Below are 26,542 nucleotides of genomic sequence, written 5' to 3'. Positions count from 1 at the left end.
TTTAAATAAAATAAAGAAATAAGGCTTTAAAGAGGTGATTAAGTTAAAATGAAGCCATTAGAGTGGATCTAATCTGACTGATGTCCTGATAAGAGGAAGAAATTTGGACACAGACACTGGACATGTGCACACACAGATCAAAGACCAGGTAAGGACAAAGCAGAAAGGCAGCCATCTGAAAGCCAAAGGGAAAAGTCTCAGAGGAAACCAAACTAACAGCTTGATCTTGGACTTCTAACCTCCAGAACTATAAGAAAATAAATTTCTGTTGTTTAAGCCACTCTGGTATTCTGTTATGACAGCCCTAACAAACTAACACAAGGCCGTTTTCCTTCTCAAAAACCATCAGTGGCTTCCTATTATGCTTGGAATAAAATGCAAAATCCCTACCAGGGTCTAGAAGGTTCCATCTAATCTGGCACCCCACTACATCTCCAAACTTCTTTCCTACCACTCTTCCCTCAGTCTTTGCTCTGATTAAGACTTTACTGTTTTTTCTTGAGCATCTGCCTCTTCAAGTCTTTGCTAAAATGTCCCTTTTTCCAAAAAACGTCTTCTCTGACACACTCACTAAAACAGCAGACTAGTCAATCTCTATCCTCTTTTATCCTGTTTTAACTTTTTTCACACCTTTATCATCATTTGTTCTGTTTTGTTTTTATTTTCCCACTGTACAGAAAGAGGGTCAAGTTACCCTTACATTTTTGGTTTTTTCTTTTTTTAATTTTTTGTCTCCACCTTTAGAATGTTAGCTCTGAGGGCAGAACTTTTCTTTTTCTTTATGGCTATATTTCCAGCAACTAAGACCCTGCCTGGCACTTAGGAAACATTCAGAAGAAACATTTGTTGAATAAACAAAAGAATGCTAATGCCTAAAAGCAGCCTGATACATGATAGGTACTTTACATCTGCTAAATCAAATAAAATATCAAGTAGTTTTTATAAAAATAAAATTATGTGTACATACACACACATTAAATGTACATAAAGGTATAGCAAAAGAATTAAAAGGATACAAACCAACTATAACAGTAACATATATATCTGCAGAGAATAAAAGTAGAGTAAGATACAGGAAGAACTTTCATGCTTTACTCTATAATTTCTACATATTTTTCAATATTCTGTAGTAAAAACATAATCATTTATTATTTGTATAATATAATTTAATGAAAAGCCAAAACCCACTCCTTAACAAGTTAGGAACATATACACAAAAAAACTCTTAGTTTCATAGAGAGTTAAATTCTATAAATCAACATCAAATCCACTTAAAGACATAGACAAAACATTCTTTATCATCACTTCTATTCCATACTGTATTAGAAGTCCTAGTCAATGAAAATAGATCCACAATATAAATAAGTAAAAAGTAATTACACGGCATAGATACTGAAAGCTAAAACAATTCACTGCCAAAATATATGATTATCTAAAGAATGCAAGAGAATTAAAAAAAAAAACATTAGTATAGTACTAATTAGTAACATTACTATAGTTCAGCAAGGCATCTAAAATCAAGAACCATGAACAAACATCATAAATTTCCTATACACCTAAGGCAACCAATTAAAATGAGATTTAAATAAGATCTTATTCACAAAAGCAACAGAAATTATATATACCTAATAATAACTCATATTTCAAGTGTATTAACTTTTATGTCTTAACCCACTTAATCTTCCTAATAACCCTAATGAGTTATTATTTCCATTTTATGGATGTAGAAACTAAAGCACAAAAAAAGGGCTTTTATTTGCCCAAGCTTAGTAGGGACTGAATCCAAATAGCCTGGCACCAGAAGCCACTTTTTTCATTACTATTCAACACATCCAACATAAGAAAAACTAAAATACTTTACAGAAGAATATAACAGACCTGATTAGGCATACCATGCTTGTTGGATAGGAACATCTAAAATTCTCCCCCTAAATTAATCTATAAATTCAGGGCATGATTGATTGATTGATTTTTTTTTTTTTTTTTTTTTTTTTAGGGCCGCAGGTGCAGCACAAGGAAGTTGTTAGGCTAGGGGTCGAATTAGAGCTGCAGCTGCCAGTCACAGCAATGCCAGATCCGAGCTGCATCTGGGACCTACACCACAGCTCACAGCAACACCGGACCCTTAACCCCTGAGCGAGGCCAGGGATCAAATATGCATCCTCATGGACAGTAGTTGGGTTATTTACTGCTGAGCCACAACAGGAACTCCAAGGCCATCCCAATTTTAAAATCCCAAAAAGTGTGTGTGTGTGTGTGTGTGTGTGTGTGTTAACTTGGCAAACTAATCCTAAAATTCATGTGGACAAAAATGCCAAGACATTCGAAAAAGGAAAAATATGAAGAACTACCATAACAATTATAAAAATATAGTATTTAAAAGCAATTAAAATTAAAGAACATACTGGAACAGGACCACCCACAGATAAAGAAAACAAGTTCTAGAAACAAAGAAATGTTTGTAACATTATTGAAGTACTACTTATTATGATTCAATAAATGATGTTAACACAATAGGTAATCATTTAGGGAGACAAAATAGCCATCTCTACCTTATATCCAACACATAAATCCCACATAGTTTACAAAGCTAAAAGGAAAAATGTTTCATAAGTCTAAGAAAATATTGTTATGATACTGGGATGAAGAAAACTTGTGCTAAACAAGATACGAAATCCAAAAGTCATAAAGGAAAAATAAAAATAGAAAGATTTCACTATATTCTAATTTAAAGCTTTTCTAAAACAAAATAACATAAACTAAATCAAACAACAAATTGCATACTGAGAGAAAAAAATATATACAAAAAAGAGTTCCTTCAAATCAGTAACAAAATACAAAAACTAATAAAAATGGGTTTAAAATATATATACAAGAAGAAATACAAGATATCCAATAAATGAAATGATGCTAAACCTCACCAGAAGAGCTCCCATTGTGGCACAATGGCACATCAGGATCCAGAACATCTCTGCAGCACCAGAACACATGTTCAATCACCGGCCCAGCACAATGGGTTAAGGATCTGGCATTGCAGTCGCAGCATAGGTCACAACTGTGGCTCAGATCTGATCCCCGGCCCGGGAAACCCCATATGCCACGGGGCAGCCAAAAAATAAATTAATAAAATAAACCTCATCAGAAATCAAAGGTGGTCGAATTAAAACAATATTTTTTTTATTCAGCAAATTAGCTAAATTAAGTTAATAAATAGTATTGCTATCTAATACTGACAAGGGGACAGGGCATTCTTAAAGACTTGCTTATGAATTTCAATGGGTATCTTTGTAGGAAAATAGGGCCATAAATATTTTCTTAAAAATATAAACTCTGCATATCCTTTAACCCAGTAATTTCGTTTCCAAATATCTTATAGAAACATTCATGTACATGCATAACGATGTCAACAATGTTCACTGCAGTAACATTTGCCATAGAGAAACACTGGAAATCATCCAAAAGTCCACAGATATAAAAATATGCAAAAAAATTACCTCACTGCCATATGATAGTACGCTATACAGCCTTCAAGACCTCAATTTCATATATAGAGAGAAAATAATTAGTGACTTAGGTTCTAGTCTTAAATTGCTATTTCTAGATCTAAATAGATAGTGCTAAATCATTATAGGTCAAAAAAGGGTATGTGGGAGAGGGCTAACTTTGTAATTATATAACTTGTCAAACCATGTGGTCTCATTTGCTTGTGTGTGTGCAAATGAGTGTGTGTGTACAAATTTTTGGAGGGGTAGGGTTCTTCTAAGATGTCTAAGAAAACCTCTCTCCCTCTAACTTATTCAATTTGTCCACCTTTATTTGGTTTTATTCTCCCACTGCTCCTGTACTGACTATAAAGACTGAAGTAGATTTTTCAAACCAAGTCCAAGAATCAAGACTACGTATTATTTTCTTTTTAATAAAGTATCCCCCCCACTCAGTTTTATCTGTTCCTTCATAAAATGAACCTTTTGTGAAGCCACTTTCAGTCACTAAAATTATCACAGTTAAGCTCATCTTTATAAATCCAAGAATACTTGAAACCACCTGGTGGGGTCAGGGGAGGGGTAGTGACAAGTTACATAATTACAAAGTACCCTCTTTTAACCTAAAAAGATTCAGAACTATCTGTCTAGACCTGGAATTAACAGCTTCCGAAACTCAGTCATTAGTTACTTGATAGCATATTTGGAACTTTAGACATCCTTCCAGTTTAAAGCTACAGACCTGGTTTAAGAAGTCCATAAAAGCAATAATATTGTTATGCCTACCAAAACATTAAAAATCAGGAGTTCCCATCGTGGCGCAGTGGTTAACGAATCCGACTAGGAACCATGAGGTTGCGGGTTCGATCCCTGCCCTTGCTCAGTGGGTCAAGGTTCCGGCGTTGCCGTGAGCTGTGGTGTAGGCCGCAGATGCGGCTCGGATCCTGCGCCGCTGTGGCTCTGGCGTAGGCTGGCAGCTGCAGCTCCGATTAGACCCCTAGTCTGGGAACCTCCATATGCCGCGGGAGCGGCCCAAGAAATGACAAAAAGACAAAAAAAAAAAAAAAAAAAAAACATTAAAAATCAAATCCCTATTTAGCTTTGCCTATAATTCTAGGCCAGTTTTAACTCTCAAGTTAAAATAGCCCAGAGAGTAATAAAGCTGATATGGCTTGCCTGGGTCAGCTAAAGCCTTTTCACCCAAGCTACATTAGTTTAAAGTTAACCACACAATTGTTTTGGGAGTTCCCATCATGGCTCAGCAGAAACAAATCTGCCTAGTATCCATGAGGATGCAGGTTCAATCCCTGGCTGCTCTCAGCAGGTTAAGGAGCGGGTGCTGCTATGAGCTGTGGTGCAGGCCAGTAGCTACAGCTCCAATTCAAGCCCTAGCCTGGTAACCTCCATGTGCCACAGGTGTGGTCCTAAAAAAACAAACAAAAAAAAGACAATAAATAAATAAATAAAGATAACCATACAGTTGTTTACAAAAAGAGGAAAAAGAAACAAAAACTTATTGCATGGTACAATATATCATAGTTCTTGCAAATAACCAAGCTCAAAAAATACATATGCGGAGTTCCCGTCGTGGCGCAGTGGTTAACGAATCGGACTAAGAACCATGAGGTTGCAGGTTCAGTCCCTGCCCTTGCTCAGTGGGTTAACGATCCGGCGTTGCCGTGAGCTGTGGTGTAGGTTGCAGACGCGGCTCGGATCCCGTGTTGTTGTGGCTCTGGTGTAGGCCGGTGGCTACAGCTCCAATTGGACCCCTAGCCTGGGAACCTCCATATGCCGCGGGAGCGGCCCAAGAAATAGCAAAAAAAAAAAAAAAAAAAGACAAAAAAAAAAATACATATGCTTCTCTGCTTATTAAAATATAATAGCGAGCTACCCAAATTAGGGCCCACCAGAAGGACTTTTTGTTCCCCAAATGGCAGTCCTTCTCCATTTCTCAAGGTTCCTCTCATCTATGGATCAGTTGTTAGGTTATTAGGTATTACTGAGCATTTTAATAATGGCCCCTACTGCGACCTGGTCAATTTTCCCAACAAGAGTTGGAGTCTACTTTTCCCCACTGCCTGAATTTGGGCTAGCTTTGTAAACTCTGCCCTATAATTTCTGATGAAATTGATGTGTGAAGTCTTAGAGCCTAGGCCTCAAGATGCCCTGCAGTTTCTGCCTTCACTGTCTTGGGACTCAGCTGCTACATCAGGAGGTTTAAGCTAGACCATAAATGAGGACAGGTTATGTACAGAGAGAAAGCCCACCTTCAATCTGTCCCTACCAAGGCCCTAGACACGTGATTGAAGCCATCTTGGACCCCCTAGCTCCCACCAACCATGATATGAATACAGCCACACAAGTGAACTCAGGTAAGAGAAACAAAAAAATTGCATAGCCATCTCATAGAATTGTAAAAAATAATAAATCAGTGTTGCTTTGAGCCACTCAAATTTGAGGTGGACTGTTACACAGTAATGCTAATACACTGAAAGGACTCAAATGATTAAGTCCATTTCTGTGTATATATTTGAGTTTAAAGCAGGGACTCAAACAGGATTGGTAAACCAACGTTCATAGCAAGCATTATTCACAACAGAGAAAAGGTAATAAAACAACTCAAATGTCTAGCAACAGATGAATGGTTAAACAAAATATGGTATATACATATAAGGGAATATTATTCAGTCTTAAAAAGGAAGGAAATCCTGGAGTTCCCATTGTGGCTTAGTGGGTCAAGAAATCCAGCTAGTATCCATGAAGACACAGGTTTGATCCCTGGCCTCACTCAGTGGGTTAAGGATCTGGCATTGCCATGAGCTGTGGTATAGGCTGGCAGCTACAGCTCTGATTCAACCCCTAGCCTGGGAACTTCCATGTGCCACAGGTTCAGCCCTAAAAAGCACAAAAAAAAAAAAAAAAAAAAAAGGAAGGATATCCTAACACATGCCACATAACACGATGAATGTTGAAAATATTATGCTAAATGAAATAAAGACATAAAAGGATAAATATTGTATGACTCCACTTATATGAAGCACCTAGAGTTGTCAAATTCACAAATGGACAGTAGAATGGAAGTGCCAGGGACTGGAGGTAGGAGGGAATGGGGAGTTATTATTTCATGAGTGCAAAGTTTCAATTTTAGAAGATGAAAACATGTTCTGGAAATGGATGGTAGTGATGGTTGCACAATATGAATATACTTAATGCCACCGAACAGAACACTTAAAAATGATTATTAAAGTGGTAAATTCTGTTGTGCACAGTTTATAATTTTCTCTATCTCTTCCTCCTCTTCACAAAAGAAGTGACTTATCAGAGGTAGAGAAAGAGACTAAGAGTGTTGCCTAAGTAAATTCCCTCCACACTGAACCAGTGTTCCCATATTATAAAGTAATTTCAAAAGAAAAAAGAAAACAGAGGGGAAAAATTTTCAAGAAAAATTTCCTAGGACTAAAGAACATACATTCTAAATTGATTAAGGAATGAAGATACAAGAAAAGAGTCAAACTGATGGATTAATTGATGTGTGTAGAGGAGTTTTAAAGCTTGGGCAGAGAACTAAGGTAGAATACATGTTAAATCACAAAGAGAACTAAACAAAAATAATAATAAGACATCTTAGATATGATACACAAGCAACAACAAAAATAAACTGGACATCATCAAAATTTAAAACTTTTGTGCACAAAGGATACCATCAAGAGAAAATCTTTGCAAATCATTTATCTAAGAAGACCTATATCTAGAATATCCTTAATTAAAAATTTAAAGATAGGAATTCCCGTCGTGGCGCAGTGGTTAACGAATCCGACTAGGAACCATGAGGTTGCGGGTTCGGTCCCTGCCCTTGCTCAGTGGGTTTACGATCCGGCGTTGCCATGAGCTGTGGTGTAGGTTGCAGACGCGGCTCGGATCCTGCGTTGCTGTGGCTCTGGCGTAGGCCAGTGGCTATAGCTCCGATTCAACCCCTAGCCTGGGAACCTCCATATGCCGCGGGAGCGGCCCAAGAAATAGCAACAACAACAATGACCAAAAGACAAAAAAAAAAAAAAAATTTAAAGATGGACAAAGGATCTAAACAGACACTTGTCCAAAGAAACACATAGTATAAGAAAATGACATATAACCAACAAGAAAATGAAAAGATGTTCAACATCATCAGCCATCAGGGAAATGCAAATGACAAGGAGATACCACTTTATATTCTCTAGGATGGTTACAATCAAAAAGATAGATAGTAACAAGTGTTGATCAGGATGTAGAGAAAGTGGAACTCTCACACAATGCTGGAAGAAAAGTAAAATGGAACGGTCACTTTTTTTTTTTTTTTTTGTCTTTTTAGGGCCGTACCCTCAGCATATAGAGGGTCCCAGGCTAGCTGTAGCTGCCGGTCTATGCCACAGTCACAGTAACACGGGATCTCAGCCATGTCTGCTACAGCTCACAGCAGCGCCGGATCCTTAACCTACTGAGCGAGGCGAGGGATTGAACCCACAACATCTTGGTTACTAGTTGGGTTTGTTAACCACTGAGGCACAATGGGAACTCCAGAACAGTCACTTTTGAAAACAGTTTGAAAGATCCTCAATGGTTAAACGGTTTCCATATGATCCAGCAATTCTATTCCTATTTATTACGTACTCAAAATAAATGAAAACATATGTCCACAAAACTTACACATAAATGTTCATAGCAGCATTATTCAGAATGGCCAAAAAGCATCCATCAGCCATTGAATGGATAAGTAAAATATATCCATACAATGGATCAGTCAGTAATAAAAGAAATGAAGTCTGAGACATGAAGTACTACAATATGGATGAGCCTTGAGAACATTATGCTAAGTGAAAGAAACCAATCACAAAAGATGACATATGATTCCACCTATATAAAATGTCCAGAAGAGAGACAAGAAAGGATCCAGAGAGACAGACAGCAGACTAGAGACAGAAAATAGATTAGCATTTGCCTAGGGTTTGTGGGGATTAGGACACTGGGGAGGCTGATGTAACAGGTGTGGGGTTTCTTTTTGAGGTAATGAAAGTGTTCTGAAATTATGGGAATGAATGCACAACTCTGTAAATACACTAAAAGCTCCTGAGTTGCATGTTTAAATCAGTGAATTGTATGGTATGTGAATTATATCTCAGTAAAGCTGTTTTTAAAAATCAAGGCAATTTTTAATGCTAGAGAAAAGAAAGTTGTTCAAAAAAGAAAATGTAATCACAGTAGACTACATGTCTCAGTATGAACACTATTTTGATGTTATAAATACTGATTATTGGTTTATCCAAAAAATCAGGATGTATTTTAGAAACAAAGAGAGGAAGTGGGATGTTACATCTAAATTTCATTATCAAAAAAAGAGCTATTAATGAAAAATTAATAACGAAATTGCTGGAATTCCCATTGTGGCTCAGTGGTTAACGAATCTAACTAGGAACCATGAGGTTGTGGGTTCAATCCCCAGCCTTCTCAGTGGGTTAAGGATCCAGCGTTGCCTTGAGCTGTGGTGTAGGTCACAGACATGGCTCGGATCCCAAGTTGCTGTGGCTCTGGTGCAGGCCAGCAGCTACAGCTCTGATCAGACCCCTAGCCTGGGAACCTCCATATGCCACAGGAGCGGCCCTAGAAATGGCAAAAAGACAAAAAAAAAAAAAAAAAAAAAAAAAAAGAAACTGATGATTTTAGCAACATAATAAACCAGATTAATTTAAGATTTGTATTGGAGTTCCATTGTGGTACAGTGGAAATGAATCCGACTAGGAACCATGAAGTTAGAAGTTCGATCCCCAGCCTCACTCAGTGGGTTAAGGATCCGGCATTGCTATCAGCTGTGGTGCAGGCAGATAAGGCTCGGATCTGGTGTTGCTTTGGCTGTGGCACAGGCCAGCAGCTGTAGCTCCGATTAGACCCATAGGCTGGGAACCTCCATATGCCACAGGTGCAGCCCAAAAAAAAACAAAACAAAACAAAAAAAAATTAAGACTTGTATCAAGTAAAATAAATAAATGGAAGCAGCAAGAAATCGAATTTTTTAGTCCACAGACATGGAGATTTTTTGACAAACCCTCTCTGCAAACAAAATATGAACTTTTAGGCCATGATATGCTAAAATAAGAAATTAACAAAATGAAATATAATAAAAAGATTCCTGAGAAAATATCCATTCATATATGAAAATTTAATATATGACAGAGTTGGCAATACAGGAAAAAAGATATACCAGGAATTAGCAAACTATGGCTTATAGCCTTCAAACCAAGAACAGCTTTTACTTTTTTAAATGGTTGAAAAAACTCAATAAAAGATCAATATTTAATGATACATGAAATTATCTGAAATTCAAAAGTTTTATTGGAACACAGTGCACTGTTCATTTACTTATTGTCTATGGCTGCTTTTGAGTTGCAATGGCAGAGTGAAATAGTTGTGAGAGAGCATAAACAGCATTTTCACTGCTTTGCACTGCTGGTCCACACCCTAAAAACTGTAGCAATGCATTTATAACCCAACAGCATTTCAAGAGTCACGTTATCACTGTGCTGCAACTTTTTCTTTGAAACTGCAGCACATGTTTATCATGTCCAAATAAGCAAAGGAGAAAGTGGAATTTAAATATCACACTTTTAATGTGGATTTTGTTATTAAATTCCTATCTTCAGTAGTGTCATTTGTTCTTGCAGACTTTACAGTCACTAGTTTTATGAGTTTTTGTCAAAAATAGAAGCTGAATATTTTTAATTTCTCTTACTCTAGAGCAAGGAGTTTGATGGCTTAGCAATAGGAACATTTTATTGCAATATTCTGACCACGGAGTAAAGACGGAATCTTCTGGAGCTCCCACTGTGGCGCAACAGGATCTGCAGCATCTTGGGAACACTGGTATGCAGGTTCGATTCCCAGCCCAGCACAGTGGATTATGGATCTGGCATTGCAGCAGCTGAGGCTTGTTTCCCCGCTGTGGCTGGGATCTGATCCCTGGCCTGGGAGCTCTGTGTGCTGCGGGGTGGCCAAAAAAAGAAGAGAAAAGACTGAATCTTCTGAAGAATAGCCTTCAACCACTATCAAATACCAAACACCTTTGGAAATTAGCTTTTGCTACAGTCTTCATGTTTCTTAATGAAGTCAACCCAAAATTACCAAACAGTTCTTGTATGCAAAACTTACAGTAAAGTCATTTCAACAACAACTAATGCTATCTGAATTACAAGCAATGGCAAGCTGCTTTATACATTTCCTGAGCTGTCAAAAGTTAAAACAAGAAGCCCTATCTCCATTCTCACACAAATTTGCAACAGATATGTTTTCCAAGCAAACTACAGCTCCAGTGGTATTGCTTCTCAGCCTTTCAGTCAAGATCAAGTGTACAGTTCCCCTAGTGTTTTAAAGATATTGGTGCAAGCACAAATTCCACCTGATGTCCCATCAAAGTTGATTAATCTACAATGTAATGACATTCCAAATGGTAAAAATATCAGAGAAGAAACTAAAAGAATTCTATAACGCCTTCAAAACAATGAAAAAGCTCAAATAAAATCAAATGCTCACAGACCAATATCAGTATTTGGCAGTACCAAAAATGTGGAAAACATATTTTCAAAAATGAAATATGTAAAATCTCATTACAAATCAGTATTAGTAGATGACACATTTGCAATCAACTTTAATACCAAGGAACATTAACTTTGAACCTCCCCAAAAGCAAAAATGTTATCCCCTGCAAAAAAGAATTCCACTCAGGATTAAGACGGCAGAATAGAAGGACTGGAGCTCAACTTCTCTCCTAAAAACAACAAAATTCACAACCAAAGACTGAGCAATCTCCACCCAAATGGACCGGAAACCTTAAAAAAAGATAACCTACTGCAGAAGAAAAAGAGGAGGCCACATCAAGAGGTAGGAGAGGCGATTTCGTGATATAAACAACCCCATACCTACCGGGTGGGAAGCTCCACAGACTGAAAACCAACTGGTTCACAGAGAGAGACTCCCCTACAGGAGTGAGAGTTCTGAGCCCCACATCAAACCCTCACTTGCGGGGATCTGGCACTGGGAGAAAGAGCCCGGGAGCATCTGGCATTGAAGGCCAGTGGGGCTTGTGCACAGGAGCTCCACAGGACTGGGGGAAATGGAGACCCCATTGTTAAAAGGCGCACACGGACTTTCACGTGCACTGGGTCCCAGGGCAGAGTGAGGTCTCCTTCGGAATCTGGGTCAAACCTGACTGCAGTTCTTGGAGGACATCCTGGGAAAACAGGGGTGAATGTGGCTTGCTGTGAGGGAAGGACATTGAAGGCAAAGTTCTTGGGAATATTCAGCAGCTGCCTTTCTCTGGAGGTGGCCACTTTGGGAAAATCTGGCCCCACCCATCAGTCAGCAGCTGAGAAGCCCCAGGGCAAACAACAATCCAGGTGGGATCACAGCCCTCAGTAAACAGGCTGCCTAAAGATCCCTCAGGCACACAGCTGCCTCTAATTCCATCCAGAGACTAAGTCCCACCCACCAGAGGGATTAGAATCGGCTCCACCTACCAGGGGGCAGAGGTGGAGGACAGATTAGTGGAAATTACGGATGTGAAACAGAAGAGAGAAAAAAGATTGAAAACAAATGAAGAGAGTCTCAGAGATCTCTGGGACAATGACACCAACATCCGTATTATAGGGGTGCCAGAAGGAGAAGAGAGAGAGAAAGGAACAGAAAAAATATTCCAAGAGATAATAGCCGAACACTTCCCTAACATGGGAAAGGAACCACTCACTCAAATCCAGGAAGCACAACCAGTACCATATAAAATAAACCCAAGGAGGAATACACCAAGACACATATTAATCAAACTGACCAAAATTAAAGACAAAGAGAAAATCTTGAAAGCAGCTAGGGAAAAGAAACAAATAACATACAAGGGAACCCCAATAAGGTTATCAGCAGATTTTTCAGCAGAAACTCTGCAGGCCAGAAGGGAGTGGCATGATATACTTAATGTGATGAAAGGAAAAAAATCTCCAACCAAGATTACTTTACCCAGCAAGGCTCTCATTCAGATTTGAAGGAGAAATCAAAACCTTCACAGATAAGCAAAAGTTGAGAGAATTCAGCAACACTAAACCAGCCTTACAACAAATACTAAAAGAATTTCTCTAGGCAGAAAAGAAAAGACAGCAACAGGAAACAAAAATTCCACACATGACAAGGCTCACCAGTAAAGGTATATATAAAGATACAAAATCATCCATGCACAATTATACCACCAAAATCAGAAATCATGAGAAGAGGTGGGTGCAAATGCAGGACACTGGAGATGTACTTGCAATTAAGAGAACAACTTAAAACAATCTCATATACATATAGACTCTTACATCAAAACTTCAGAATAATTGCAAACCAAAAATCTACAATTGATACACAAACAAGGAATCTCTGGAGAACAAATATATCTCATAGTAAATAAGTGCATAATCCACCATAAAGAGGGTCATTCGACATCATTCTTGGAATGCTGAAGTCTTCTTAGATCTGATTCTGATTTCCTGTCCATCAAAGAATTTATCATAATTATAATTAAATAATGAAACTGTACAATAATACAGTTCTACAACTGTATTATTAATAACCACTTCTCTCCATGGTACAATGTCAGGTCTATAATGTCTTGTTTATCACATCACCTAGAATGGTTTAATGCCTATATTGAAGAATCAATAAGATTTAACAAACTGTGAGGACATATTTATATAGCTACACTGTCTTTTAACCAATTTATGCATTTTATATTTTACTTATTTTCAGAGGGTGTATTACTTTTGTTATTCTTACCAGTTAAGTTATTCTTTTTATTATGCTATATAAAATATTTAATGGTATATATAATAAGGCTTTCTTCTTTACAAATTTTAGTTGCATAATATAACAATTTTAATATAATGCTAATTGTGAAAGAAAAATTAAAATGTAATAGATAATACTAAATAGTAAGGATGAAAGCCATACAAAATGAGATAAAGCATAGAATAAATATCCTATTTGTCTCAGCATATTTTCCATTCCATTTCTCCAGAGGGAGTCACTTAATCTGTTTCTTAAGATCCATGATATAATAATCTGTGTGAATGTGTTTAAATGTATTTTATTCTGTAAAAAAAAATTAAAATTTCAAAAAACGAAAAAAAAAAATTCCACTCTTCTCACCAGTAAATGTGTATTACTAAATAAAGTACTACTGTTATATTTTGAACATAATAAAAAATTACATTGCAAATTTGCAGAAATTTGTTTTCTTGTTATATGAGTACCTACATGATATCCTTAATTTTGCCTCTTGACAGACAAAGACTAAAATATTTATTATCTAGCCCTTACAGAAAATTTGGTGACCTCTGGGATACAGACTTTTCAAAAGATGTACTTGGGCTACTAGCTGTCTTTTTTTTTTTTCTTTTCTTTTCTTTAATTTTGGCCGTGCCTGCAGCATGCAGAAGTTCCCAAGCCAGGGATCAAACCTCTGCCACAGCAGTGACCCAAGCCACAACAGTGACAAGGCAGGATCCTTAACCCACTAAGCCACCAGGGAACTCCTGTAGCTGTCCATATTTTTTTTTTTTTTTGTCTTTTTGCTATTTCTTGGGCCGCTCCCACGGCATATGGAGGTTCCTAGGCTAGGGGTTGAATCGGAGCTGTAGCCACCGGCCTACGCCAGAGCCATAGCAACGCAGGATCCGAGCCGCATCTGCAACCTACACCACAGCTCACGGCAACGCCGGATCATTAACCCACTGAGCAAGGGCAGGGACCGAACCCGAAACCTCATGGTTCCTAGTCGGATTCGTTAACCACTGCGCCACGACGGGAACTCCATATTTTTTAAAAATAGTAATAAAATAAAAGCACAAACCATAAATACAAAGGTAAATAAATATGATTAAATTTTAAGACTTTATAACCAAAGGTTAATGATAAGCTATAAACTATACAGACTTAGGTAATCAACAATGGATTAGCATTTAAAATACATAAAGAATTCTCACGTCAATTTAAAAGAGGAAAAAAAGGAGTTCCCATTGTGGCTAAGCAGTTGTGAACCGGACTAGCATCCATGAGGATGCTGGTTCAATCCCTTCCCTCACTCAGTGGTTAACGATCCAGCATTGCCATGAGCTGTGGTGTAGGTCACAGGTGCAGCTCAGATCCCACATTGCTGTGGCTGTGGCCACAGCAGCTACAGCTCCAATTTGATCCTTAGCCTAGGAACCTCCAAATGCCACAGGTATAGCCCTGAAAGGAAAAAAAAAAAAAAAACCCTAATAGAGAAACGGGTGGTTCATAAAAGGAGAAATCCAAATGGCCAGGAAACATGAAATAATGCTTGATTTTATTATTAATAACAGAAAATGCAAATAAAAAATTTTAAGACAGAAATATTTCCCAAAGATCTAATTCTCAGTAACTTTTTAAAAATCCAATAATATCAAGAATCAGCAGTGTATAGTAGTGGGAACTCTGAAATGAACGTAAAATAGTACAATCAATTGGAGTACTTTAAGGTTTTAAATTAGTCATTTCACTCATAGGTATATAGATAAACTCTCAAAAATGTACACAGGGTGTCATGTATAAAAATGTTCAATGACGCACTGGAAACAACCTCAGTGTACAATAATCAGAGAAAAGATAAATCGGCATAATCAGAAAACAAAATACAACAGAAAGTGGGGAACTGTCTAAATGACCAGTAACAGGAAAACAGACAAATGATCTAGACACACAAGATATTAAACAACATTTAACACAAACAACTAGTATTATACTTATTACTAAGAACAAATCTCAAAAGCAATGTTAAACGAAAAAAAAGTTATGAGACATCAATGTGATATAATTTCTGTCTTAAAAGATGTGAAAGCAATAATGTGTACTATTTATAGATACAAGTATATTTAATAAAAATATACATAAAAATTCATATATACCAAATTTAGATAATGGTTAACACCGGAAAAAGAGGGTAGGGAATGTGATAGGAAGGGGCAGTATCCAAAGAGCTTCAAGTATATCTATGTGGTTTTATTTCTTTAAAAAATATTTTTGATCTGAAATAAAAATAAATAAAATGATTTTAAAAGGAAATCTGAAAAATATATCCTTATACAAAAATCAGGCCAGAGGAGAAAAGGATGAAGGGATCAGAGATGGAAGCAAGACTATGAGAAAGGCATCATTCTAGGCACCTAAAGTGATGAACAAAACAAAGTCCTTGATCTCATGAACAAGTAAACATACAGTGTATCAAATGGTAAATAAGTGCTATGAAGAAAAATAAAACAGAGAAGAAAGAGCATAAAGGTAGGGAACCTGAGTAAAATTTTTATTTAATAGAGGTGCTATTTAAAGCCACAAGACTGGATTAGGTAACACAGGGAGCAAAGGCAGACAGGGAAGAGAAGTCCGAGGACTGAGCCCAGGCACTCCAAAATTTAGAGGTCATGGAGATAAGGAGAAACCTTGCAAATGAAGCAGAAAGAGAACTAAGTACAGTGTTGACCTGGAAGCCAACTGAAAAAAAAGCATTTTAAGAAGGAAAGAATGATCAACCATGTCATAAGATACTGAAAGGTCAAATAAGATAAGAACCTGAGAAGTGACCAATTGTAAAGGTTACTGGTGATCTTGAAAACAGCTATTTTGGTATAGCAGTAGTAGCAAAAGTCCACTATGAGTTCAAGAAAAAAATGGGAGTAGATCAACTACAAATTTTAAATACAGACAACTCTTTAAACCAGCTTCACTATCAAGGAACTAGAGAAATATGAGTAGTTGGAAGGGCGCAGCTCCAAAGAAATTTGAGTAAGGAAATGTTTTTCCCTAGAAGATAGGAATAATTATAGCATATATGGATGCTCATGAGAATGACCCAGTAAAAGGGGGAAACTGATGATGCAGGGTGGAAGGGGAACAACTTCTGGAATAACTGGTGAATGGGATCAATAAAGAGAGGATGGCATCTAGTGTACAAGTGGAGAGATGGGTCTTAGGAGTATAGACAGTTGATTTGTTAATAACAGAAGAGAAGGCTCAAAGAAACAAAGTCCCTCTCCACAAAATTTCAGCTCATGGAGTGAAGAGACAAAACACAACTCATAAAAAATATGAAATAGCTTGGGAAAAAATTGCTACAAAGGCACACAAGAATGTAAATAACTCATATGTAGGAAGGGAAAATTGAAAGAAAAAAGTCAAAGGGTTCACAGAGGAGGTAATGCTTGACCAAAGAGTACTGCATGTGTCAAGACAAGCAGCACAAAACAGTACAACAAAGTTAAGAACTAAAGCTAGAAAGTTAAGAACTAAAAAATGAAGGGTCATGGACCTTCTGTCACGGTAAGAACTTTGCTTAGAAGGAACCAAATGAGGGAGTTCCAGTCATGGTGCAGCAGAACCAGGAGGATGGGGATTCGATCTCTGGCCTCACTCAGTGGGTTAAGGATCTGGTGTTTTCCATGGGCTGTGGTGTAGGTAGCAGACGTGGCTTGGATCCAACATTGCTATGGCTGTGGAATAGGCTGGCAGCTGCAGTTCCGATTGGACCCCTAGCCTGGGAACCTCCATATGCTGCAGGTACAGCCCTAAAAAGCAAAAAAAAAAAAAAAAGAAGGAACCAAATGAGAGAACACAATTCATTTACACTAGTGCCAATTAGTGCTCAGTAGCTGCCCAAGTAATGCATTTTTATTGAATAGCATTTAGGCTATCATGTGATAAAAGCACTATCTAACAGGGTTACTATAAAGATTAAATGAGATAATCTATGTAAATTTCTTAGAATAGTACTTAGTACCTAGCAAGCACTCAATAAATACTAGCTATTACCAAGAGAACAAATATTATCGATGGTAGTGGTAATAAAAATATAAAATCTCTGTGAACACTTCCCCTGAAAACCAAGTGAACTTTCCAAACTACAATCTACTTCCAACCTTTTGGCAAATGGTTTGTTCTGGTCCAACCATATAACTGAAGACTCATCCCCACTAAAAACAAAAAACAAATTATAAAAAATATATATATACAAACACACACACACAGACAAACACATGCTAGAGACTATAATCTACTCAGTTTCCTGTGAGTTGGAGAGCCGTTATGACTGTCGTCATTCTCTGAATATAAATATGAATAAAAAACTTATGTCAGAGTGGAAGTCCTAGAACAAACCACCTTCTTGTCTTCCAGTTCTCCTAATTAAAAAAATATCTTACTGAGGAAAAAAAAAAAAAACAAAGCTGAAGGTATAACTCTCCCAGACTTCAGACAATATTACAAAGCCACAGTAATCAAGACAGGGTGGTACTGGCACAAAAACAGACATATGGATCAATGGAAGAGAACAGACAGCCCAGAAATAAACCCAAACACCTACAGTGGATTAATCTTCGACAAAGGAGGCAAGAATATAAAATGGGAGAAAGAGAGTCTCTTTAGCAAGTGGTGCTGGCAAAAGTGGACAGCTGCATGGAAATCAATGAAACTAGAAAACACCCTCACACCATGCACAATAATAAATTCAAAATGGCTTAAAGATTTAAACATAAGACATGATACCATAAAACTCCTAGAAGAGAACATAGGCAAAACATTCTCTGAAATAAACCATACAAATGCTTTCTTACGTCAGCCTCCCAAGGCAACAGAAATAAAAACAAAAACAAACGAGTCCTGATCAAACCTACACTCTTTAACACAGCAAAGGAAACTAAACAAAACAGACTATGGAACGGGAGAAAATAGTTGTAACAATGCAACTGGCAAGGGCTTAATCTCCAAAATATACAAACAACTCATACAACTCAACAACAACAACAACCAAAAAAACCCAATCGAAAAAGGGCAGAAGACCTAAACAGACATTTCTCCAAAGACAAACAAATGGCCAGTAGGCACAGGAAAAAATGTTCAATACCCCTAATTATTAGAGGAATGCAAATTAAAACTACAATGAGGTACCACCTCAAACCAGTCAGAATAGCCATCATTATTAAGTCTGCAAATAACAAATGCTACAGAGGGTGTGGAAAAAAGGGAACTCTCCCTACACTGTTGGTGGGAACGTAAATTGGTACAACCACTACTGAAAACAGTATACAGGTGCCTCAACTAAATATAGAACTATCATATGATTGAGCAATCCCACTCCTGGGCATATATCCTGACAAAACTTCAATTAAAAAAGAGACATGCATCTCTATGTCCATAGCAGCACTACTCACAATAGCCAAGACTGGAAACAACCTAAATGTCCATGGACACATGAATGGATTATTTTATTTGCTTTTTAGGGCCACACCCACAGCATACAGAAGTTCCCAGGCTAGGGGTCAAATCGGAGCTACAGCTGCCAGCCTATGCCACAGCAACAGAGGGACCCTCGACCCAGTGAGCAAGGCCAGGGATTGAACCTGCATCCTCATGCATACTAGTCAGATTCATTTCCATTGCGCCACAAAGGGAACTCCACATGAATGGATTAATATATACATTCACATATTCATACACACGCAGTCATGCGCACACATGCACAATAGAATACTACATAAAAAAATGTCATTTGCAGCAACATGAATGTAACTGGAGATTCTCTTACTAAGTGGAGTAAGTCAGAAAGAGAAAGACAAATACCATATGTTTTCACATGTGGAATCTAAAATATGGCACAAACGAACCTATCTATAAAACAGAAACAGACTCACAGACATTGAGAACAGACTTGTGGTTGCTAAGGGCAAGAGAGGATGGGGGAAGAGATGGACTGGGAGTTTGAGGTAGTAGATGCAAACTATTATACTGAGAAAGGATAAGAAATGAGGTCCTACTCTATAGCATAGGGAACTATATCCAGTCTTCAGGATAGACAATGATGGAAGATAATATAAGAAAGGGAATGTGTATATATGTATGACTGGGTCAATTTGTCATACAGCAGAAATTGGCACATTATAAATCAACTATTCTTTAAAAATTTTTTAATTTTTTAAAATTAAATAAGGTTGACAAGTGCTTATTCTGGAGTTCCCTTTGTGGCACAGCGGAAATGAATCCGACTAGAAACCATGAGGCTGAGGGTTCGATCCCGGCCTCGCTCAGTGAAGTGATATGTGTATTTTGGGGTGTTATTTTCTTAAACTCAGCTCATGGCGATGCAGGATCCTTAACCCACTGAGCAAGGCCAGGGATTGAACCTGAAGCCTCATGGGATAGAACCTGCATCCTCATGGATACTAGCTGGTTTTGTTTCCGCTGCGCCACAACAGAAACTCCCTGTATTTATAAATAAAGGAATTTGTATGGCAAATTCACCTTGTTTTCATATTCTTATAAACCCCTAAAGGCAGCATATATTAAAACTGAGGATGGAAGACAATATGAGAAAAAGAAAGCATACATATGTATGACTGGGTCACTTTGCTGTACAGCAGAAATTAGCACAACACTATAAATCAACTACACTTTAATTTTAAAAATTTAAAAAAAAAAAAAAATCCTAGGACAGAGTTCCTGTTGGGGCTCAGCGGGTTAAGGACCCAACACTGTCTCCGAGAGGATGCAAGTTTGACTCCTGGCCCAGGAACTTCCGTATGCCACAGGTGCAGCCATAAAAAGGAGAAAGGAAAAAAAAAAAAAATCCTAGAAAGACTGGATTACGACAAGCTACCTTACCCAACTACCAAACCCATTATGACTGGTCTACACCCAAAGGATTCAGTTGAGAATAAACAGGCTTTTAAGGTAAAGAAAATTTGACAATCTAAATATCCTATAAAATGCTAATGATTAAATTATGGTATATCTGCACCATGGACATCTAAGTAGACAAAATATATAGAAAAACAATAAGAAAATGTTCACAACATTAAATATCATACGTTTTAATATTATAAATTCATAACAAAAAGGAATAAATATTATAAAAAGAGGTTACCAGTGGTTAATGCTGGGTAGAATGATTATAGAGAATATGAAATTTTTCTTGTTATCTAAATTTCCTACAAGGATCATGTAATACTTTTGTTTATTGATGATCTTTCTTAATTACTAAAAAGTAAACAACCCAAGTGTATCCTTTTCCCTAGAGAAGTAAGTTTGCTGAATATCATTTCTAGTCATTTCTACACATATTTAAACATAGAAAATTACATTTCAGGTAAACATACAATGGGAGGTATTGTTTTCTGGGTTTTTTTTGTTATAAAAATGGAATTATGCAATATATTTTGGTTTGCAACTAACTCTTAATAACAAGTCATAGGACACCTTTCGATATCAATATATAAAACCACCTACCTATTCTTATAGCTAATATATTATTTTCACTGCAGAATGGCATAATAACAATCTTTAGCCACCCAACAGATAATAAAATTGTTGCCAATTTTTTGCTATTATAGTGCTGCAAATACCATTTAATAATTGTGAACATATTAAAACAATGGCTAACATCTGAATGCTTATTAATGTGCCAACCACCACAAGCGTCTACGTGAATTAAATATAGTACAATATACCTTTCATATTATTACTATTGGCATAATTCACTTCTTTTTCTCTGTAACCTGTCTATTCATACTTGTTTTCTCTGAAAAATCAAGTAATTATTTTAAAACTGGCCAGGACACAAATTTGATCTACGTGAATTAAATATAGTACAATATCACCTTTCATATTATTACTATTGGCATAATTCACTTCTTTTTCTCTGTAACCTGTCTATTCATACTTGTTTTCTCTGAAAAATCAAGTAATTATTTTAAAACTGGCCAGGACACAAATTTGAAAAAATTTCTAGCAGAATATCCTCAAGAGTTCCATGAAAATGCCTAGCATACGGGCACTCGTGCATTTATACATTCTACAAATACTATTTGAGAGCCTATGATGTGCTGTGAGTGAACAAAACAGATGTGATCTCCGGATTTATAGAGTTTTAGCCTAGCAAACATTTGTTAAATGGGTTAACAAGAGGAAAGGGAAAAAAAAAGTGAAGAGGAGAACACATCAATTAGAGAAAGACTAGTACCATATACATGAGTGCACACCATTCAGTACACAATTATAATTACCTCTTAAAAGTCTTGCCACATTCTGTGGATCTAAGCTACTACCTTCAGATTAATTTTAAAACGCTGCTTTATTATATCATTTTTCATGCTCAAGAACTCACAGCTTCTTTCAATATTTCTCAAGTATACTTCACCCACTCTCTACACTATTTCAAGTCTTAACCACTAAAGCCTTCCTTCCCACTACTTTCCCTGCAACTTCTTAGAGGACCTCCACTTGAGTAGTTCTCAAGGCCTACTTTACAGCGGGGGGGAGGGGGGAAAGAATCCTGTGTGTGTGTGCATATTTTTTTCTTTCCAGAAAAGAAAGAAATCAACAATCACAGGCATTTATACAGATCACTTAAAAAGCAGAATAGATGTCCTAGAGGTATGATTAACATTTCAAAGAAGCTTAAAACAATTTACACAAACAGAAGTAAAATTCCACAAGCTATTGCCTAATAAATGCAGTCTGATAAGCAAATATTTCAGGATGATAATTTCACCAAAATAATCCTTTAATCAGGTTTGCCTCTGGTGCTTTTTCACACATTCAAGAGACATATAATTATATTATGATGGACGTGTACAAGGTACTACTGAAATAGAGTGAAAAAGGGGATTAGTTCTGCCTGGAAAGGCCTCACAGAGATAACACCTGAGCAGATCCTGGAAGGATAATTCAGCTCTCTGGGCCTCATGTCTACTTCTGGCAACAAAATCAAGAGAATTTAACTTTAGGTTGGGTAAATCCGTATATATCATCTAGTATCACAATTTTCCACCTTTATTTTAAAGTACAAACTTTTTCTTTTAAAAGCCTAACTGAAAATTTTAGTATGTAAAACAGATAAAAGTGGACGTGCTCCTTTGAAAGGAGAGAAAGCTCCTGGAAAACACTGGTATTTTTAATCAACCCCTTTCACTTCAAAATAAGAAAAGTGGAGTTCCCGTCGTGGCGCAGCGGTTAACGAATCCGACTAGGAACCATGAGGTTGCGGGTTCGGTCCCTGCCCTTGCTCAGTGGGTTAACGATCCGGCGTTGCAGTGAGCTGTGGTGTAGGTTGCAGACGTGGCTCGGATCCCGCGTTGCTGTGGCTCTGGTGTAGGCCGGTGGCTACAGCTCTGATTGGACCCCTAGCCTGGGAACCTCCATGTGCCGCAGGAGCGGCCCAAGAAATAGCAACAATAACAACAACAACAACAAAAAAGACAAAAAGACAAAAAAGACAAAATAAGAAAAGTGAGGAGTTCCTTTGTGGCACAGTGGATTAGGTATCCAGCCTTTGTCACTCAGTGGCTCAGGACCTTCAGTGGCACAGGTTTGATCCCTGGCCCAGGAACTTCCACATGCCACAATCTTGGCCAACAAAACAAAACACAAAAACTGAGACACTAAGAAGGACCATCATTTGGCAAAGGTCCATAAAAATGTGGAAATGCAACAACTCATACAAAAATACCTTTTTAAGTCTTATCTTCTCTTTTGAAGGTCTTTTCCAACTTTCTCCCCAGTAAGGAGTTTACCACTCCTTACTTTATTCCTCAGTATACCTAGCACACACTTCTATTACAGTTTCTATCAAACTTTAGTGCTCTAATTATACCTTTTTTATATGTCTGTGTCCCTCTACTACTTTGGAAGTTCCCTGAAGGCAGGGAATGTTTTATTTTTTAATTCTTTGGCCAAGGCATGTAGCAGCTTGATGTGGGATCTCAGTTCCCAGATCAGACACTGAATCCAAGCCACAGCAGTGAAAGCACTGAGTCCTAACCACTGGACCACAGAGAACTCCCAGCAGGGACAGTTTTAATCACCTCTGTATGCCTGGTACCAGAATAAAATATCATTTATCAAGTTATATTCAACCAAGTTTCAGAAAAGAGTTAAGATAGCTCAGTGCCTAAGACACAGTAAGACAAGAGTTTTTCGAATGAATTTGCCCAAAATGAGGTCATTAAATGAAAAAATACATCCACAGCAGTTAGAACAGTATCTGACATGTGGTGTATGTTCTATAAACATTACTTTTATTATATAACTTTAAAAAGGCAGGAAAAAAACTGAAGCTGTTATTTAAACTGGAAGGCAAAAACTAAATACCTTTTATCAAGGTTCAAATTGCTCATTTACATCATTACTAATATAATGTCTTTGATAAGAGAAAATTTGGCCCATCCATAAAGATCTGCAGCCAGGGAAGAATAGTACAGAGTTGTGAACTGTTAATCTCTTTTTATCAAGGTCCAAATTGCTCATTACATCATTACTAATATAATGTCTTTGATAAGAGAAAATTTGGCCCATCCATAAAGATCTGCAGCCAGGGAAGAATAGTACAGAGTTGTAAACTGTTAATCTCTAGTAAGAAAAAATTAGGTCTGTCTTCAACTTGGGGCTAAATCACTTCTTTCTAGACCTTAGTTTCAGTCATCTGCCTATTGAGGGTGGTAGGGAATGAAAAAGATTATCTTTAAGGTTCTTTCCTGCTCTAACACTGTAGGGGCTTATAACAAATTAAAACCTAGAAAGAATCCTTTAGCTTTCAACTCAATATGAGTAAGAACTTTATAAAAAAAATCAGTAAATGGTGCACTGGAGTTAGTGTCAGATGGACACCGTGTTCATACCAGCTCTGTTGTTATTTAGCTATGTAATTCTGAGCAAGAAGCAAACCCTCTGGATCTCAATTTCCTCAACTTGTAAAATGAAGCTAAGCAATATGATCTCTCTTTAAAATAATTATAGTCATGACATTCTATGGAATAGGCTACCTGCGAAGAATATACTCAGGTGGGGATTGAGCCTCCAGATATTAGAGATGTTTAGAGGATTATGATACAAACCAAAAGTTGAGAATTGCGGGATGAGAGGAAACCTTACAAATCTTCTATGATTCACCCAACTGAGACTCAAGCCCTCTCTAATATATTCTTGGAAGATGTCACCCAACCATTCGAGCATTGAGAAAAAAACCATGGAAGTAAGTCACTTCATTTCAGGCCAACTCTGATGCCTAAGTTGTTTTACTGAAGCCACATGACCCTCCAGTAACTTCCACCCATTAGTTTTACCCCTCTTTCATCTACGGGCACCTGGAATGTTTGTGGATAATGATAGTATTTCCCTTAAATATCCCCTCCAAAATTAAAATCTCCAGCTCCTTGAACCTTTCCTCATAATACCAATACCCCACCCCACCCCCCGCCCATCCAGCCTGCTTTCCTCAGAGAAACCTCCATTCTTGCTTTAGCGAGTATCAAAATTATTCCAACAACCCTGCCCATTCTGACATCCAGATTCCTTGTGGAACCCAAGTTTTCCCCCTCGTCCAGCTCACACAACACGGAAGCCTCTAACTGCTCTTGACACCTCCATCCAAGGAAGCTTTGGGGCTGGGAATGTGCCCCTGGTGCTCCTTCGGAAGATTCGGAGACAAGAAGAGACCACAGCGGCCACTCTGAGGCCCTCGCCCTGCTTTCCTCCCTGGTCTAAGCCTCCTCCCTCACCGGTATTGCTTGGGGTCGCTGGGAGACTTGACGATCTCAGGGTCTCCGGCATTACTGACAGGCACCCTCCGTCCCTCCTCCTCAGATTCGTCGGCTCCCAGACGGGCAACCCGGCCGCTCTCGCCCAAATCCTGTCCATTGGGCTGCAGGTCAGGGCAGCTGCAGGTAGACTTCGCCTTGTTCCTCCCAGGCATGGTCAGAGTAGGAAAGGGTCTGGCAGCCGCGGAGTCTTCGCACCGACCCCGCGCTTCTACTCTCCACAGCGCCGCGAGCTCCCGCCCGGCCTCACACCACAACTTCCTCCCGGTGGCACTGACTGCAGCAACCGTGACTCTCCTCAACATTCACCACCAAGCCGGAGTAATGGGCATCCCGCTCCCTAGGGCCCTCCTCCTCCTCCTACTTCTCCAGCCGCTCCTCCTCCTCCGCGTTCCAGAGGCGGTGGCGGCCGGCGCTGGTGCTGCCGCAGCCGCCGGGGAGGACAGGCCTGAACCCCTCCCCCAATCCGGTCTCCCCCAAGCCAACTTCCCTCATCCCCCCCACCCTCCCGCCGTCGATGACGCAACTGACTTTAGCCAATAACAAGGCAAGATAGAAGTCATGTGCATGTGATCAACCAATGGGAACAAGGAATAAAAAAGAACCAAAGAGACCGGGCCGGCATCTCGCAGCACGCAGAGAGCTCTTCGGGACACGGAGTGGGCGGGGCGAGAGAAAAGAGGCGGAGAGAGGGACGCGGAGGACGACGGGAGAACGGCGCCTGGGAGGCTGCGCAGCGTTTATGACGGAAGAGGGGAGGTGGCTTGAGGTAGCAGCTGAATAGTGCTCCACCGCTCCGAGAGAAATATTCCCCGGATGAGAAAACCGCTAAGCGAGTGGAGAAAATTAATTCCCAGGCTTCCCCTCCCCCCACTCATGTCGTATTTTGCGTATCATGCCCCTCAGACCTGGGTGGAGTTTTGGCCGTGACTCGGCACGTAAAAAGCAGAACGCCGGAAGTGTTTTTCTGCAGCCGGATGGAAGCTGCGTGGGAGTGGAGCTGAGCGGAACCGGAGAAATAGCCGCCGTGCTTCTCCTCCTTACAGCTTGCTAGACCGTCGTGCACTTCGCCTAAGTGTTTAAAAGACCGGTGTAAATGTGTTCACTCTTCTATGCGAAAACATTTTGAGCTTCCCCCAGAGACTAGAGTCCACAGTTAGTGTTGTTAGCCAACTTTCGCTGAGCAGCCACCTCCTGTCCCTTAAGTCCGTTTCCCCAAGGTTTTTTCCTGCCTTCAGTGGCCGTTGGTGGGCAAGATGTGATTGAAACAGACGTACTTGGAAAATAAAAAGCAACTGATGTGGTACTAGGTGTGTGATTTACTAACCTTGGCATAAGCAGTTGTAGCACACAAAAGGAAGAAACATGAGTGAATGCAGAAGCACTTGAAGCAGAGATATCTTGATGATTGTTTTA

General features: G+C 38.6%; 2 protein-coding genes across 3 annotated transcripts in view; both read right to left on the bottom strand.

The window, feature by feature from the left end:
- The window catches only part of NRDC (nardilysin convertase), an 89,413-nt gene extending 63,832 nt beyond the window's left edge, over nt 1–25,581 (bottom strand). For both annotated transcript variants that reach the window (XM_003482082.5, XM_003127978.7), the window contains exon 1: nt 25,088–25,581. In XM_003482082.5, coding sequence (XP_003482130.1) covers nt 25,088–25,431 — 344 coding nt within the window. In that variant the 5' untranslated portion in view covers nt 25,432–25,581. The remainder of the gene's footprint in view (nt 1–25,087) is intronic.
- RAB3B (RAB3B, member RAS oncogene family) overlaps nt 1–26,542 on the bottom strand; it is a 580,278-nt gene that overhangs the window by 450,522 nt on the left and 103,214 nt on the right. The gene's annotated exons all lie outside the window — the stretch shown is intronic.

Source organism: Sus scrofa, chromosome 6 (genome assembly GCF_054392235.1).
Source record: "Sus scrofa isolate SSC_HxYL_T2T_F1_AM1 chromosome 6, Sscrofa_HxYL_maternal_Yorkshire_Landrace_v2.0, whole genome shotgun sequence".
NCBI classification, from domain to species: Eukaryota; Metazoa; Chordata; class Mammalia; order Artiodactyla; family Suidae; genus Sus; species Sus scrofa.
Note: the sequence above shows the minus strand (reverse complement) of the source record. Positions and strands in the feature narration are given on the sequence as shown.